The sequence below is a fragment of the Solea solea genome, chromosome 2, assembly GCF_958295425.1.
Source record: "Solea solea chromosome 2, fSolSol10.1, whole genome shotgun sequence".
Classification (NCBI taxonomy): Eukaryota; Metazoa; Chordata; class Actinopteri; order Pleuronectiformes; family Soleidae; genus Solea; species Solea solea.
Window position 1 is genome coordinate 11,683,777 of NC_081135.1, and position 18,806 is coordinate 11,702,582.

The 18,806-nt window shown below is 40.4% G+C and overlaps 1 protein-coding gene across 1 annotated transcript in view; it reads left to right on the forward strand.

The window, feature by feature from the left end:
- The first annotated feature begins 1,252 nt into the window (after positions 1 to 1,252).
- clasp1a (cytoplasmic linker associated protein 1a) overlaps positions 1,253 to 18,806 on the forward strand; it is an 81,941-nt gene continuing 64,387 nt past the window's right edge. The window contains exons 1-2 of the mRNA XM_058616920.1: positions 1,253 to 1,383; positions 6,494 to 7,212. Coding sequence (XP_058472903.1) covers positions 7,015 to 7,212 — 198 coding nt within the window. The 5' untranslated portion in view covers positions 1,253 to 1,383; positions 6,494 to 7,014. The remainder of the gene's footprint in view (positions 1,384 to 6,493; positions 7,213 to 18,806) is intronic.

Sequence of the window (18,806 nt, forward strand, 5' to 3'; positions counted from 1 at the left end):
AAAAAAACATCCACAGTTTTACGCAACTGCTGTAGTTGGGACAATACATTGTCTTTGATGAATTCATGGTGTAGTTGCAGTCAAAATGTACAGATTAGGGAGTTACAATTTCAAAAAGCTTGAAATAATTAAAATAACTAAAATCTCACACTTAAGTTGGAGTCAAGGGGGAAAACAATATTTCCGTTAAGCTGCTACAGTTTCAGGGAGTCACTGTTAATCTGTCAGGATAAGAAAGGGCACACTTTATTTGTAGTGTCCATGCTTAGCTGCAAAGTCATGTTTTACAGTGACTGCTCTGAGAAAAGTTATATATTCCATTTGCTTTGCTGACTCAAAGCTGCAACAATAGCTACATGAATGTATTAAATGCATATTGTTAATCATAAACACTTAAATTATTTTCAATATTGATTTATTTTTGGGCCACGGTTGGTGTAGTCGCAAGTAGGTCGTCTTGCCTTTGCAGCAAGAAGACCTGGGTGTCAGACATGGAATAAGGGCCTTTCTGCATGGAGTTTGCTTGTTCATTCCGTGTGTGGGTTTTCTCTGGGTTCTCCAGCTCCCCGCCAGTCCAAAAACATGCAATATAGGGATTAGGTAAATTGACTGAGTGAATGATTGTTTTCTCTGTGGTATTGATGGACTGGTGAACAGTCCAGGGTGTACTCCGCCTATTGCCCTGTCTCAGCTGAGGTTGGCACAGTGGAGGATGAAGTGGTAGAAATGGATGGCTTAATATGTCTAAAACAGTTAAGCTTTATTCAAAGATGGTAAAAGTGTGAATTCTGTATTTCTTAAACCTTAAAGGGATGACATAAATGCCTTCTTATTTCTTTGGTGTACAGGAACAAAGAAAACCAGGGCATATTCACACGAGGAGCTGAATCATAACGTGTTTTGATCGAGGAAAAATTCAAACGTGAAATTTATCTAAATCATTTTGTCATTGATTATTAATTGATAACTAATTGTTACAACAAATCCAGGTAAAAGGGGGTTAAAATATAATAGACCTATAATTGACATAGAAAAAATATGATACGGTACAATTAATATATGCAAACTAAACAAAGGCAGTCAAATTCACAGTGCACCTACTCCATATGTCCTGCAGGCGTCGCTACATGTCGAGTTTTCATGAAAAAATCAAGTTTTTTTTTTTCCACATTGCCATGCGACAGTTTTCCAAGTGCCAACATCATCCCTGGACCGAGTGCGCATGCGCTCGTCGATCCATTCTTGTCCTGCAGGCAGCATTCCGGGTGGAGAGAGTGAGAGAAAGAGCCATACGCCGGAGATTTGAAGCCGTATTCTGTGTTTTTTATCGCAACTGATACGAGTTGTGAGTCTGAAGCAGCTGCCGCGTCCCAGCAGGATATGGTGAGTGAAAGAGGAATGCTATAAATGCACCTCATCGCCTCCTGGACACATTATTGTCTTGGTGTTGCCTGCCTGTCTGTCTGTCTGTGTACTGACGTTTCAATTGAAAGGAAGGGCTTCGCTAGGGGCTAGCTTTAGCCTGTCCTCCCTTACACACCTACTGTGACTGTGACAGAGACAGTGCTAAAGGTGTAGCTGTCTGCTTCATTCGCAGACACAAAGGACAACATAGGGGGACGCTTTTGTTTTCACGACAGCGGTGTCTTAGTGTCTCACTGTCTGGAGGCTGCGTTTGGCTTGGCTAGAAGTGATGGCCAGGCTCGCAGGAGCTAGCTGCAGCTCAGCTAACGCTGCACAAAAGCGGAGGGTTGTGTTTATGTGCGCGTGTCAGGGATAGATAAGGTTGAGTGGCTTGTCAAAGGTCTGATGTAAATTGAACAAAGGATTATAAAATTACATCATTATTTTTTCCCCCCCTGTCATTTTAGTCACAATTTTAGGAGCCTTAATTAATTGTTTGAATACCCTCAATAATATAAAATAACATAATATGTAATACCTCCAGGACTTTTTCATGGCAGACATTTTGACAGGTCGCTGTACGAAAATCACAGGTGTAATTAATCAAATGAATGGTGGCTGTAGATCAGAACCATCATTCCTGTTATCAGTAACACCTGTGTGTTTCCTGCTGAAAGATGTTAGAAAGTCTGCTGTGAAAATGACCTTTGTCTGAAATGTATTTTTATGATTTAGTATTCAGAAACACACAGAGTTGTATATTACTATACTGGTTATTAGTGTCAACAGATTTGCTGCCTTGACTTTCTTAAACTGAACATAGAGATTGTTAATGACTGTGCTTTTCCTGCCAAACCATGTCAGAATATCTGCTGTGAAAAAGGCTTTTTGTCCCTGATAAATCTCCACACACACATATTATTGTAAGTTCATTGGTAAGAAATGAGAAGATCTGAAAATATTGTTTTTCTCAACATGACTTCACTAATAATGGAAAATGTGTTACACAGTATAATTGTCTGCCCCATTTCAAGACACACAGTACAAAACAAAGCCCCCTCAGTAAGTTGGAGGTTGTTTAAAGCAACACTGTGCAACTTTTTTAATCTATGCCCACTTAAGTTGTATGGCCAATCACACAATAGTTGTTGGACACCACACAAGGAAACAGTCTGGTGTAAAGTCACTAGTCACTCGTTTGTGTGTGTTGGTCCTTTTTTTGTAGTGGAGATGCAACCTAAACCGTGCTGTGCCGAGGTGAGGCAAGTAGAGCTGTTGGAAATACGCAATTACTCTATGAGGGTTAATTTCTTAATCTAAATTCCTCTTAACACGTTAATCAACTAATTACACCGCTTGGTTTTAACACTTGATTGTAATTGTTCAATAGCTTCATTCATCAATCTATAATTTCTGTATAACAGACCGGGACTAATGACACGGAGAGCCTATGTATCAATGCGCAGAAGTCTTTTTCAATCAAACATTTTTATCAAAGTGTAACTTGTCAGAGACATCTTTGCCACAGTGGAATATTTTAATAATATTAACATAAACATATGTGGGGAGAAGGAGACAGTGTTCATGTTTTTAGCTCAAAGACCGTAGGAGACTCATTTCGCTCCAGAGCCGAAGCGATGGAAAACTTGTCATAACCAACACACATGAATCCAGCTTCTGGCTCGAAGGGTTTTGGCATTTATTTGCCGACCAAACAGCTTCAACAGCTTTACACTGAACATACACTGCTCTGCTACTCCTGTCAGTCTCATTTATATCCACTAAAAAGGTTTCTGTTCTGATATGTATACAAGTGTTGGCGCCACTTACCTTTCGCATGAGCATTACTCTGAGCACCGTCATACTCATCGTTAACTTGCGGTCACTTTTTAATGCTACTTCCTTTCAGTAATGCCACATAACCCAGACAAGTCCACAGTGTAAAGGAATAAAAAATAATTTACTTTAGGAACATACACTGAGCCTATAGAGACTGAGTATATGTTGCTAACAATGTTTGCAGTTCAAACCCCACGTAAACTAAAGGACTATTATTTTGCTATGAGGAAGCAATATGATGTTTTCCTAATTTAAATAATTTATTCCTATTAACTCTTAAATCAATACTTTGTTTCTATTTGTTTTGTTTGTAAGAAGCCATGTAATAAGTGGGACACCATCCAGTGGAGCGGTTAATGTAATGATGATCTTCTTCATTGGTTCAGAATGCACTTACACCTACTGCCCTAGCACTTGTCAGTAATGGAACATGGTTCATCCAATTTTTATAGTCGTCGTCGACGATTAATCGTTGCAGCCCTAGTGCACAAGCCAGAGAAAGTTCGAACCTATGCAGTGTCTGCAACTAAACTGCAAATAAACTAGGAGATAGCAGAATTACAGAATTCACAAAGGTGGCATGTTTACATCACTGCGGATAAGGTACAGGCATTTGCCAGTCAGTGGGGATATCGAAAGGAAAGAATGTTCATATTCTTTGTTTTTAATCATCCCAGTCATTATGAGGGAGGAGCTAAATAGATCAAGCATAATTTTGTCAGAAGCCAATTTGTACAGGTACAGGTTCACAGCATGTTGAGTTAAGACAGTGGTTCTCAATTATTTTCTGTCATAGAGGACATAATTTTTTTCAGGCCCCCCCGAATTGAAATTCTATTGAGAACCTGATAATATTTATTTATTTATCTTTATAAACCACTATATGAGTTGTCACGCCCTGTGACAACTCACCCTTACCGCCCGCCCCCCTATTTGAGCCGCTAACAAGATGCATTTTAGAAACCTCGTAAATTTAATCTGTTTTACAAACACACATGCGGTCAAATAAAATTGGTCATTTGAGAAGACATAATATTTTAAATCAAAGTAGATTTTTTATAATCAATGGAATAATGGAATATTTATGCCCATCCCTACTACTGATTGGTGTCCGAGCTGATATAAAGCATTCTTCATTGCAGAGTAATTTGACTCTGGGGTGAATGCCAATTGTATTTATTCTCATTGCATAAAAAAAGCCAGATGATGGCGGGAGTTAGTGGTTTTTCTGACCAGTGGAAAAGGGTCTCAAACTGCTTTGGCAGTGCTTCTCATCACTGGCAGCTGTTGCTCAGAAACACTAGCCTTATACACAGTTTAGGGAGAACTACATGGCAGACATGTGTAGTGCACATACAGTATGTAGTCAAATTTAATTCATGGTGCATGCTGGCTCACTGTCGTACTGTCCTGACGACATGAACTGAACCAAGACATTTAAGACAATAATTTTTACGCCCACACATGTTGCTGCTGTGTATCTGACTCCCAGCCATGGTGACTGTTGTGCTGCTGCAGCACATACAGCAGCCTCCACTATCCTGCTGAAGCCTCTCACCAGATGTTTGGAATGTGGTGGCAAGGATTTGCTCTCATTCAGTTATAACAGCATTAACGAGGTTTACCACAAATGTTGAGCAATAAGGGTTGGTCACAGCTAGCTTTCCATTCTAAAGCTGTTGGGTGGGGTTGAGGTCATGGCTCTGTGCAGGCTAATGAAGTTCCTCCATACCAATCTGGCAACTCTATGTATGGACCTGACTCTGTGCCCCCCAGCATTCACCAATGGTACTGACCACAATGGATAAGACGTTAGTCGAAAGATAGCTGAGATTACTGATAGCAGCTCTAATATCTTTGGGTTTAAATTTGTTTTTTTTGCTGTTCTGACATTTTAATTCAAATAACCATTTGCAAAACTTGCATAATAAACCACAATGAAGTAGTTATATACAGCCTAACAATTTGAATGTATATCAGGCTAATTCTGGTGAATTAATTGTATTTTAAATTATTATAATATTTAGGGATGCACCGATATGAAACTTTTGGCCGCTAACCGATATCTACCGATATCGATATATGTTTTAAAAAAAGTTTCTGAGATGATAAAATTTTGTACTGACTGAAAATCATGCAGGCTGAATTTTTGAATGTCTTTATTTTCAAAACATGTTTTACCTCCAAATAACAAGGTTACAGTGCTACCATAAAACACAAGTAACCAACTTCAAGTAAAGGTTTTTAGAAATCTTTACCACTTGTAGCAATTGTGTAACTAAATTAAAGTACAGTTTTACTCCCTCAACTCACTGAACTCCTGTGAGAAAGTTTGGATCATAAATTACAAACATGAATATAAATCAAAATAATACCCTTACAAAGTTACTTTATCAAACTTGCCAGTATTCATGGCAACCAGACATTTATTAAATTGCAAAACATGTTTTGAGTCCACTCTTTTTAAACTCAAATCTGTGAAATAGGCTAAATCAAAATTGTCAATAACGTCGGAAAAGTAGCCCCGACTTGGCAGGTTGTCCTTCACTATGGAAAATGGCTGGTCATCGAGAGCAATCATTTCCATTACCTTGATCGTTATTGCCCTGGCCTTTGCGCTGTCCTTGGCAAATGTCTTCCGAATACTACTTTGGTCGAGTACTTGCTGTATTGGGCTCCCAACTGCGGCTGCTTTCTTTTTTGCCTGCTGGCTAACGTTAGCAGCGTTAGCTTCCTGCCATTGTTTGTGTACTTCTGGGTGGCGGTTTTTCAAATGACATAATCAAATTTGTGGTATTGAATGAGTTGACGCGGCATCCTCCTCGTATTACCTCGACTTTGCAAGTATTGCTTACTGCTTTTCACGTATCATCTATCGACACCGTGAAAAAACGCCCACACGCTGACATTTTCTCTCTTTAGTTCAACACACCACAGTCCTGTGCTGTGCCTGCGTCAATGACACTGTCACATGCCCAAACAAATGCCGCATGGCCTCCCCCTCCTGACACACACAAACAGCAACTAGACGGCTATAAACATCGGTTGTTAAAATCAGCGCAGTTTTACTCATCGGACCGATGCTCATATGTTAAAAAATGACGAACATCGGCCGATACTGATGTTAATGCCAATATATCGTGCATCCCTAATAATATTATTACCTTTACACTAATGGTGTTTTAAATTTGAATGAGATCTGACAGTGAACTGACTCTCACATTGTCTATTGTCTCTTCTACTCCTCTAGGACTCTTCAGAACATGACATGGATTTCTAAGCTCATCCTCTTCATCCATCTCCATTTACTGCTGTGCCTCCTTCTCGACTAAACCACCTCTTCTACCCCAGCTAAAGCGGTTTGGCTCTGACTCCTAAGAAGAGGGGGAGAAAAAAAATCTAAGTGGGAGGGTGTAGTAAACTTCCCCCAGCTGCTGTGCAGACACACACATGCTGCATTACTCCCATTCCCCAAGCCCTGCTCCATCCATCCAAAGGGCACGGCCACTAGCCTGCTAGCCAGCTAGCACTTGGCACAAAAACAAGGCCTGTCCTTGGGTATAAAAGAAATACAAGCAGACTGTGTACACCTGCCCCTTTTTCTTTTTCCTCCCTCTTCCGGGTCAGCCAGTCCCATACACACCAACTGAGACTCTTTTTGTTTAACTGTCATTCCCACTGCTGTGAGCAGTGGAAGATTGCTCGTATATAGTCACTCATTCAGAGAGGCAGACTGAAGAGGCTGGGGAGAGGTGTTTACCAGAGGTCTGGATGATGGAGCCCAGCATGGAGAACTGCCTGGCTCAAGTCCTGCAGAAGGACATGGGCCGACGACTGCAGGTGGGACAGGAAATCATCGATTACATTTTGGACAAGGAGAAGTCTCATGACTTGGAGCAGGATCAAACAGCGCTGGACAAGATGGTTGATGGCATTGCCAGCTCCTGGGTCAACTCCAGCAACTTTAAGGTAAACTCCACTGATGAGGCAGAAAGCATGGGATGATGGGATATTGAGTGGCCACACTCACACAGATAGATAATATCAGTATATATTGCTGTGCCTACTCATTGTTGACTCTCTGAAAATATCTTTAGTGAACAAAGTGTGAAAAGAAGAGTGTGACGTATGCTTTTATTTTAGACGAAAGGTTAAGAGTAACTTAAAATGTCAGCCATTGGATAAGATCTCTTGTTTAAAAGGGGGCTATTGTTTGTAGATATACCACTGGCTTGTACCTATAAAACAACACATTTTAAGTTTTATTGCTAAGAGCAACGTGTAAACAGTTGAGTTCCTGTAGAACTGGAGAACCATATAATGGTTTCTGTTTAGTTTGTTTACGGAGGAATTTCCAGTTTTCCTGATTGTTGCTGTGCAGGCCAAAGCACATCATGTCATTGCTTTGCTTCAGCATGGCTCACATTCGTATCCTGTGATTGATTGTGCTTTTTATTTTGGAGTTAAATCTGGGACACAGATTTATCTCACCCTGGATCGTGAATACATTCACATTTCTTTCACTATCCAGCCACTGATTGCCTTCTCTGCCACAACTGCGAGAACACATTGTTTACCAAAGCCCCAGTTTTCATGTTGGGATATGCTGCTCTTGCTTTGTTTGTTTGTGCGCGTGTGTGTGTGTGTGCGTGTGTGCGTGCGTGCGTGCGTGCGTGCGTGCGTGCGTGCGTGCGTGCGTGCGTGCGTGCGTGTGTGCGTGCGTGTGTGTGTGTGTGTGTGTGTGTGGCCTATATACTGTAGCACAGGGAGGGTGAGGAAGACTTGAGTCTCTGCAGTCACTGTTCTGTGGTGCTAAGGTGGGCTGTTTCCCTTTTTCATGCTGCAAATGACTGTTTTTGCTGTCTGAAGTGTGACACATCCCTGAGAGAAATGGCGATGAGAGGCCAGGAAGAGTTTGAAAGCAAAGAAGAGAGGGCTTAATTGGATCTGGCCTGGTTACAGTTTAGAGAAGTTTCTGCTACGTTTGCAATATGTTTTATTCTTGTGTGTTGGTAGGGATGGGTGATGGTAGGTTGTAGGTATCGGTCCGATATTGGTCAAACTCACCGGATGGGATAACAGACAACATCATTTTAGCTGAGTCATGTTGTGGGCTGTTTATTTCTTCTGCATGGGAGAAGAGGATTTTTTATACAGTTATAGAGTCATGTCTATGTAATTGTTTACAATGGTGAGCACAAATGTGTTAACAGCTTAATAGTTTGAAAGGTCTAAAATGACTGTCTCAAGTTTGTGATAACGGTATCGGACATGCAAAAGTGGTATTGTGCCATCCCTAGTTCTTGTTTTGTCGTTTATCCTATTAAGCACTTTGAGTTGCATGCTTTTTATGATTGATGCTATCTAAGTCAAGGCTGATTGATTGATTGATTGATTGAAATGAAGGGTGTGGTGAGGGGGTCACATAATCAACAGGGCTCTAATTCCTCTACTCCACTGAGTCACTGCATCTGCTCCTACACTACTACATTTGTTTTCCTAGCTAGATGAGATATTTTTGTCCCTCAAATATTGGATTTAAAAAAACACATAAGATTGACACTTTGACTAAAATTCCTAAAGATGATTAAATGAATTAGATAAGAAGAACAGAAATAAGAGAAGACTCCTGCTGCGAGGCTGCAGGTGCTACTGATAAAGAGGAAGAGGGAGAGAGACAGTAGAGGACTGCTGCTGAATTGTGAAATTGTCGCATCTCTACATGTTATCGGAGCGTTTATGTTAATATTCTGTACAAACTGGGACACATTTTACATGATTTAAAACCAAATTTCTGAACACTTAGTGACTTTTAATCCCTCAAATCTGGTGAGTTGGTTTATAACACATCTCCCTGTGAGGTTTACAGGGACTTTAACTTTTATTAAACAAGTGTACCTTCTTTTTTGTGTTGTTAGTTAGCAGAGAGAGAGCGAGCGAGCGAGCAATGGATTTGCTCACCATAAATGGATGTTTTTTGTGAGTGTGTTTTGGGGGGTGGGGGGTAGCTTTAATAGTAGGCAATTGTTTGAAGAAGGAGCTTTACAGCAGTCTTTCTTTCACACTCCACTTACCTTAACATCTGTGAAGGATTCAGTCCAGCAACAGTCTGCTTGCTTTGTCACACACAGTTTTTGTTTAGATAAGTTAGTATTGCACTGCCTCAGTGTGGAGGAAACCAAATCACTCTGTCTGCTCCTCCTTCCTATTGTATCCTTGACTGGAATGAGAACATATTGTCAAGTGAACAACATGTTTCAGGAACAGTGTTTGTAGTTTGTACACTGAAACTCACATTCTTGCTCAGCTGTTCAAACATGAAAGCATGTTCATTATAAGAAAGTACATTCGTACATCCTTTTCAACATCTCAAACTTGAGTGCAGAAGAAGGGTAGTTTGGATATGGATTTGGTTTCATGAGAACCTTTCATTTTAGTTGTCAATAAATTATGTTGTCTTAAAAAAAAGAGGGACAAACATAGTCTGAAATTAAGTGTCAAACATAAAAGTGTAGGTTTCAATGTTGCTGACTTCTTAAATGCCACTCACCTGACTTCCAAATAATCTCTACACACGTTCCAATGCCTCCAAGGAAACTTTGAAACAGGAAAGTGGGCTTGTTTTAAATAAATGATTATTCCAGTAAATAAACCAGTTGTGGTAGGTAGGTCCCGATACAACTTTTTCATTTCCGATACGATACTGATGTTAAAGCGTTGAGTATTGGCCGATACCGATATCGATCCTCGTCCCAGGATGAGCTAGCGTGTTGCTAATGGCTAGCTTGTGCTCGCTCTGCGGCTTTGTTGCCTCTGATTTCAGAGGTTAAAGAAAATGAAATAGCTGTAGCACACACACGCTGTTGTTGTGATCATGTGGGCTCTATATGCATCCAACACGCAGAGCCCAAGTGATCACAACGGGCGCTGCTGGATAGAAGTGCTGGAGTGGAATGGACTGCTTGTATTGGAGCGCTTATATCGTGGATTTCACTAGGGATAACCCTTTCGGGACATCCCTAGTAGTATGTCAAAAAGAACTGAAGTGGCTTACTATGTTGAGAAAGAATGGCGGAGCAGAAAGTTTAAATATTACTGATGATCTCAATGAGGCTACTTGTGAATGTCATTATTTTATGTAAATGTGTTTTCTAATAGGAAACTCTTGATGCAGTTGTCATATATCAGTGTGAACTCCCTCTGTATGTTCCGTCTATCTCAGGGTGTGCTCCAGCTGCTTAATCAACTCATGTCTGCCTAACGATTGGTTCATTACAGAGGTGGGACGCTGTTGAAGGACGCCAGGGAGGAGTGGCATGCTTGTCAGAAATGCACAGAGTTAATGATGTTTTTGTACAGATTTACAGTGTCTAGATAAGGTTATATTGAACATATGTCTATTAGGCAACTTATTTTTGTTAAATATTTTTGTCTTAATTACTTTTTCTTGAGAGAAATACTAGGGATAGGCATATCTAGCAAAAAATGGTGGTCGCATACAAACACTGATAATATTGCACTCTTGCTCTCATCGTTTGCATTACACTTGTTTTATTTAACTACAGCATGTGATTGTTGTCTGTTTTTTTATCCGCTCTCTCCTCTTCTCTCTTCTTGCTCTGTTGCATATGAGGGTACAACAACACACACATACACATATTATTTTACAGATTTCTTTGTGAGGACACTCATAGACTCATTCCCTAGCCCATTGCTTAACCCTGAACCAGGTCTTAACCCTGAAAAAGCCCTGAAAAGTTGTGAGGACCAGCCAAAATGTCCTCACAAAGATAGCTTTGAAACTAAATTTGTCCCCACAGCATACAACATGTACGCATACACACACACTCAAGTGATTCCACCGAGTGTAATGGTACAGTACATTTAGTTTTGCGTTTCCATTAATAGTAGTACCAAAACAACTGGCCCCAACTGTTCCATTTTTCGGTACCCTTCCTTTGGGGTACCAGAGTAATGGTGCGGTACGGGTGGAGCTAGATCCACAACAATCAGCTGATTGGGCAACAGAAAGAAAAAAAGCTGCTGGATATCCTCCATTGTCCGTTGTGTCTGTCGTGTAGCATTCAATGTCATTGTTTGTTGTCGGCACACAGGTACAACGTCATGCTATGTAACTTGCTGACACGGCCTTCGGGCACAGCCTGCCTACAAGTAAAGTCAAAACACAAACCTAACCGAGGGCTTTACCATTCCAAACCACACCACACAATATTGTACCAAATTGGTTGTAACATGACGGAAACATGGCTTAATAGTTACTCAGGTAAATGGTGTATAAAATGTTTCTAAAAACTAAAGATGGACTAACCTTAACCATTGAAAACAAGGTTGACACCATAAATTAAGAAATGGTTGTTTAGTGTAAAAATAACATGACCTGTGGACTCCACTTGTTTAATCATTAATTAAAAATATACCTACCATTGCAGACATCTGTATTATGCTCATCCCTTCAATTGCAATCAAAAACAATTGCAATTGTGGCAAAGGTATAAAGAAAAAGAGCATTCCTCTCTTCTTCCTGGGTTTTATGTATGCAGTACTGCCAATCTTTAACAGGAAGCCCAGCACTGTGACTTGAATTTGGGCTTCCTCCCACTGGCAATCCAGTTTGTTTCACTGATTTCAACAGATTTCCTTTGTGGTACACGAGGAACATGGCATATTTTATATGGTGTGTATGGAAAAACACTCACAGCCAGAAAAGATAACAATAATGAATGTTTGATGGACATATTCACTCAAACATTATGGTGCAAGTAAGTGGCTCCAGTGGGGATTTCTGACAGGTTTAGGACCAGGTATATCTTGTGTTGCTGCTGCAGGACCACAAAACATCAAACAGTAAACAAGGATGTGATTTGCACTTCACTTCCTGTCTTTCTTTCCTTACCCTCTCCTGACTCTACGACCTCAGTTGGGCTCTTTTAGTAAGCATCCATCATGTCCCCTCCTCGTTCCATCATTTTCATCTCTCCCTCTGCAGAGCTGAGCCTTGCAGCTGAATCAATGCAGCCTGGCAGGACTTCTGTCTTAGTTGGAAGTAATGGTTCAGACAACCTGGTGCCACCTGTGATTGTCTTCAGCCATGTCTCTGCTGTGTGGCCTGAGCAGGCCACAAGGGATGTGTTTACCGATGTACAGTGCACACTGAAACTAAGATTTTTTTTCCCCTCTTAATTGTGTTGTAGGTTTAATATAGGGACTTCTGGCCATCAGTATATACTCCGTGACCCATAATGACATTTTTAGAAAGTTCTGCAATGAGACTAATGGATTCAAATGAATCGTCTGTCATCCATCACCACATGGTGAACATGATCAGTGTTTTCTTGGGTGGTGGCTGTGGCAGAATGACTGAACATTCAACATGAATAAAGCAGCTGATAAAGCTGGAGCATCATCCTTTAATGTTTGCGACCATGTCAGCATTAATTTCCTTGGAAGCTAACCCCATTCCTGCATGATTTGTTGTCTATGTAAATGTAACTTGTTACATATTGGATTTTACATTATATTCTATTAGAATACGGAGTACTTATTTTCTGTTATGTGGTAATGCACCATCATTTATAAGTATTACTTAGTCAGTATTGAATTGAAGCTTGATTTAAGAAGATTATTTCACAAACATTAAGCTGTCAGAAAAATCACAGTGGGCCCATTACACAGCAGCCATTTTGACATTTAAGCAGGAAAAGCACAAGTGATATTGATCATATTAGCATTGGATTTGTTCAGTTCTTGTACATAGGGACAGTGTGACAGGAAATCAAAATGCACCATGAAACTGAAAAAGCTAAAATGAGCTACTGTAACCTTTCAAAATGGTTGCAAAATAAAGGGGTCCATAACAAATCTTTCAGCCTTAATTTAAGCAAAAATGACAGGTGATTACATGATCGATTAGTTGATCAATTCTAATATACTGCTATTTATTTGTTTTTTCAAATAATCCCTTTATCCTATTTCCAAACAAAAACATCCAACTGCTCTGATTTCAGCCACAAACACTAAATGAGATAATTTGAAGATTCATTGATTATGAAAAGAGTTGTGCATGTGATCTGCTTTCAGGCTTTTGAAACGGAATCATTTACATTACATTATGTTATTTTAGTTGGAACACATCAGCAACGTTGGTGTGTGTGTGTGGCTTCAGGCAGGATTGACCAGCAGCTGATGCCATCAAAGTCTGACCAGACCTATGTCAAAACACTGGGGCAGCTAAATGATGACACGTTGATGTTGTGCTCACAAAGGCTGCTTCTGCTGCCCTGCAGTGGAATATGATGTCTCAGCATGACATTGTACTGTTACAATGACAACAAATGAAGTGCTTACATTTCTTAACTGCCACATATAACATAGCTAAGTCATGTGTCTATGAGAATATGCATCATCATTCACACTTTGCCCAATCTTATTTATTGGCCCTGTGTCTAATCAAAGTCCTATAATATAAATAAATGAAAGTGAAACTGTGTGAATGTGAAGCAATAAGTAGTATGCCTTCAGCAAACAGCAGTGTTGTTGTTGTTGGAAATGACACACCCATTTCACTAGTGGTTTTCACTTTGCAGTGCTGAGGGTTCTTCTCTTAAAGCCCTGTTATAGTTCCGCGCACAGGTTGCATTGCGCGTCACATTGTGCGTTGCATATTGCGGACCCTGTTATACTCGTGCGTCAGGGTCCTGTAGTATCCCACTATACCATTGGGTGGTGGTACAAGTCTGGACACATGGAATAGGATGCAGTCCTACCAAAGAAGAAGAAAACAATGCTACAGCTCCCTCGGACATGTCTGGTTAGAACGGCTCACAGCTGAAAGGCCCGTCAGGCAGGGGAGTCGCAGTGTCAGCGGGTTTGAGGGTCGCCAGATCCAGGCTCGGATGACTATTCTTGGCGACTACTTCTGTTGTTGAAATGTTTTTTCCACTTGGTGAGTGGGTCTTAATACTCCACCTACTGGTGGGGCGGAGGGTCAGTTCGTGTATGTGCTGTCTACACGCGCTCTTTTCGGATGGTTGATGATGCAATTTGTGTCGGTGTGCATTGGGTCCATGTGTGCTGTGCCAGGGCCTTTATTCTTCCCTTCCCTGTCATTGATGAGTACACACAGGAGCTTGCAGAGAACTCTTGAATCCAGGGCCACAATGATTAATCGTCTAAACTAAATTCAACTAACTTTATAATTAATTAATTGGTTTGGGTGTTTTTTAATAATTAAAACAAGTCCATAATTTTTCATCTTAAATGTGAATTTTTTCTGGTTTATTTGCTCCATATGACAAAGAACTCATTAAAACCAAATGATTTTGGTTTGCAAACAAAACAACACTTGACGAAATTATAATTTCCAGGTGAGCTGGAGACCTGGTGAGAACGACAGACTTGTGTATGAGGTGCAACAGGTCAGAGCTGCTGTATCTCACACACAAGTCGGGCCCTGAGTTAAGAGTATGCTGTGAGGCACAATGTGGTCCCATAAATACCTCAAGTACATGTGCTGTGTAAGGTTTGGTCTTTATACAGCAAATCACAAGACAGTAATCCTGTATAGACAGTCGGCTATAATGAATTGCGTGCCTCTCCTTGCTGACTTCCTTGATCAATAGCAACTTTCATTTGTTGCATCAGGACATTGTTGGGGTGGAAATAAAGTGTGTGAATGTTTGCAGTCTGTCGTAACTACATCAGCTAAACCATAACGGAGCCTCTGTAACCTTTGGCCAGAATCACCTATGTGCCAATCAGCCTCAGACAGCTGAATGTGTGTGTGTGTACAAAAACACACATATACTGTATTTACAGAAGGCCACCTATACTCTTGATTCTCAGCTTGTGAGATTTGTAATCTAATGGTTACATTACAAGCTCACATGCACTGACTGTCTGTTCTCAAGGTAAACGTCAATGTCCACTTTCATTGGATGTTTCAGCTTGAAGGGGAACTTTGGCGCTTAAGCTGCCATGGTCCCACATTAAATATTAATCCCAAACCCTGCACAGCCTGTGAAAGCTGAGATTTGTGCAGAGCTCAGAGAAAAGCTGCAGCATATGACATTCTAAAATACAGGGGAAACAAAATGGATTGATAAATGTGTGATTCTAACTGTCTGTGCATGGTTTAGTCTCGCCCTCGGATTGTAAACTGTGGACCAGGAGCCATGCAATCATATGACCGACAAAGCACAGTAAATATTTAACACAATGAAAGCACTCTGGCATGTCCATGTGCATGTTGTATGTTTTCCAGGTGCTGCACATCCGCCTTTTATTTCCTCAAGGTGAATGTGGAACAGTGATAAATTAAATAACAATCCATCAGTAAGTTATAAACTATTAAATATCAACTATTTTGATAATCAATTGGTTTGAGTGTTTTTTTTTTTTAAACATAGATTCTGTTATTTCGGTTTCACAAATTCTCACATTTGAATGTTATGGTTTCTTTGCTTGTCTGGGGCTGTAAACGAAGTATCTTTGGTTTGAGGAGAACAAAGGCCTTTTCGAGGTCTGTAAAACGGACTACCAACTAATCTCCCAATCAATAATAGAAAGAATCATGAACTGCAACCCTGATTTTAAGTGTTCTGGAGAACACACCCAGAGAAAAGCTGACACTGTTGTTTTTCGGGTTCTTAGCAGCTCACAAGCCAAGTTCAGAATGAATCGCTTGAGTTTGGAAGATAGAAGTTCCAAAGGACAGATTGTTCCATTTATAACTGGATAATGTGCAAGGTTACATGTGCAGTGTATATGATGTACACTGATCACCTCCATATAGCTGATTATATATATAATCTATGTAATATATAGCATGTTTTTGTATTCGTCAAGGCATGGAGAAAGATTGAAAGGTTGCAATAAGTCATAAAATTACATTCGAAATTGTTAGGAATTAATATATATAAATTATATTAATATTAATAAACAGAACAGACAGCATGTCTGCAGAGGGGTTAGTGCCAGTGATAAAAAATGTTGGGGCGGGGGGGATTGAAGTGGTGGAGGATCGATTAGAGATTGTTTGGGAGAGAGAGAGAACTGAAAACAGTAAAAATATTGAGTATTTTATCAACTCTGTAACTAAACTGACGAGTAACCCGGCAGAAACTTGGTCTCCCTTCATCCTTACTTACTCTATCTGTATGTAGCCTGTGCTTTCTGCCATGTTTAGATATTCCTTTGTGTCTCACCACCACTGCCACTGTGACCGTCTGTCACCGACATCAGCAGTAAATCCCCATTTCCTGATGATTATTTCTCCAGCCACTGCCAGTGAAATTCTGTCACTGACTGAAGTCATAATCTGCTCTTATTTAATCTGCTCGACTCAAGGCTTTACCTTTTTTTTCTTGTTTGAGCAAGCATTTTCCTGTGTGTCTAAATTCCATGTGTCTCTATGTACACATGTTATTTGATGCAAGTAATTGTTTTCCAATTATGAAGCAACATGAGGGAAATCTACTTTTCCTGCCCCGGTTTCTTTCTCCCCAAATTCTCCAAGTAAATGTAAACTAAATGCAACTGGTTTGGCAAATAATATTTACAACTGTCTGTCATCCACTCACTGGTTTTAGGGTGGTAACACTGAGATCAACTAGGGGGGCAATTATATGCCCACACTTTGTGAGGTAACTGATAAAATGAATCATTACTCTCACATGGTGTGTGGATATGATACAAGTAATTGTTGTTTCACATTGGAGACGATTCACAGTGATTCTCAGCTGAATCAGTAGTGTAAGAGTTTGCTCATGGAGAGGAGGTAGGGACAGAAGTACAGCAGCAGATATGATTTCCATTGAGATCTGAAGGAGACACCTGTGTATCTGTACGCGTTTATGCAGTCTCAGAAGCCCCATGCACTAATGAGTACATGGTCCTTTTGCCTCCACCGTCTACTGACCCTCTGTCCCATCAACAACTCCATTAGACTACACAGGATAAGGAATTGCACTGAGATTCAGTCTGCATATAACTGATGAGGAGGAGAATTGCTGAAGTACTTTTCTCTGTGTGTGTCGAGCAGAGTGTGCATTGTGAACCTGCCTATTATCGCACATTATTATCATTATTATAGCCATGCAGCATTATCTTGTGGCCAAATGCCACCAGAGGGGCTCCGTAAAATGTGTCATTATCATAAAAAAAAATCTAAATTAAAATGACCAATACAAATATGATGGAGTTTTTACACCTAAAAAGCTTGCTGTGGACAGGCAGAAATGGAGACCATTGGGAATAAGAACAGGAAATGCTTACTTCTTGTTTAACTTTGGCCATGTGCATGCCCAGTGTTCATGAATGACTGTGGGATTCATCTGAATACGATAAAACAAGATTTAACCACAAAGGGCGCAATTACACGCATGTGATTTGCTAGCCAGAGTGGAGCAGTTGGCTAAAGTTGGAGGCTGTACAGTGGCTTTAGGAGTAATAAAAAAAAAAAAAGAGGATGCTTCATCGTGCCAGGTATTCTGCCGAACCTGCCTGTCTACTGTTGCTACCACACTGACTCATCATCATAAGTGTGACTGTGTGTGTGTTCTAGGTATTACTCATGTACTTGTATTACTTAGGGAGGACAACTGGCATGTACGTGTGTCAGATAGTGTATAGTCTTGCATTGTGTATTCTCCAAGGGATGGCGCTGCTTCAGGTGTCATCTCTTATCGGTCTTCTTTGGTAACACTGTGATACACATGATAGGTTCACTGTCATTGGCTTGCCTGTCAAAATGTGGATGAAATTAATTCTATCAAGTGTATTTTGTTTTATATGGAGGAAAAGTTCTATTGGGATATATATCGTTATTGTTTTATCATCTAGTCCTACTCTATATAGTCATGAGACACATCATTATATCTCACACAGAAACACAAACTGAAATGCAAACTGAAATGCATGGTCTCCCAGATATCATGGTCTCCCCGATATCATGCCCACATGCAATGCTTTCTGGTGCGCATCAGAAAGTATCTTGTGCGCACGAGAAACGTTTCATTTTTTTTCTCCCATGTCCCTTTTAGGGGCGCTGTACCAACTTCCTCTGTATGTAGGAAGCCATCAGCACATTACAAATATAAAAGTATAGGTCTTTTTAAACATGCCTCAGCTCTGTCTTCTTGTGTGTTTATGTTTGATAAAAATAAAACCGGCAGGATTGATCAGCTGAGCATCTGTGTGCGACTTTGTGCTCTCTTTTCATCAGAACACTGGCCGTGATTGTATGTGCGTGTGTGTCTTAGCTGGACTGCATGCTGTAAACACTATATGCAGTATATGCATCAACCAAACATTTTAATGTACCTCTGTCTCCATTTGAAGGAGTTTAATGTATGTCAGAGTAAATCTAATCTTTTAGCTCCTGCTTCTACACGTTATGCAGCGATAATTGTCCTCCAGACACTGTAAACACACATCCCCCTTCTCTCCATGTCTTGGGTTTTATTTGAACTCTCTTACCCTCACAGCTCACTGCTCAAACACTGCATCACTGTGTCCACACTGATAAATCGCCCATGGAGAGTGAG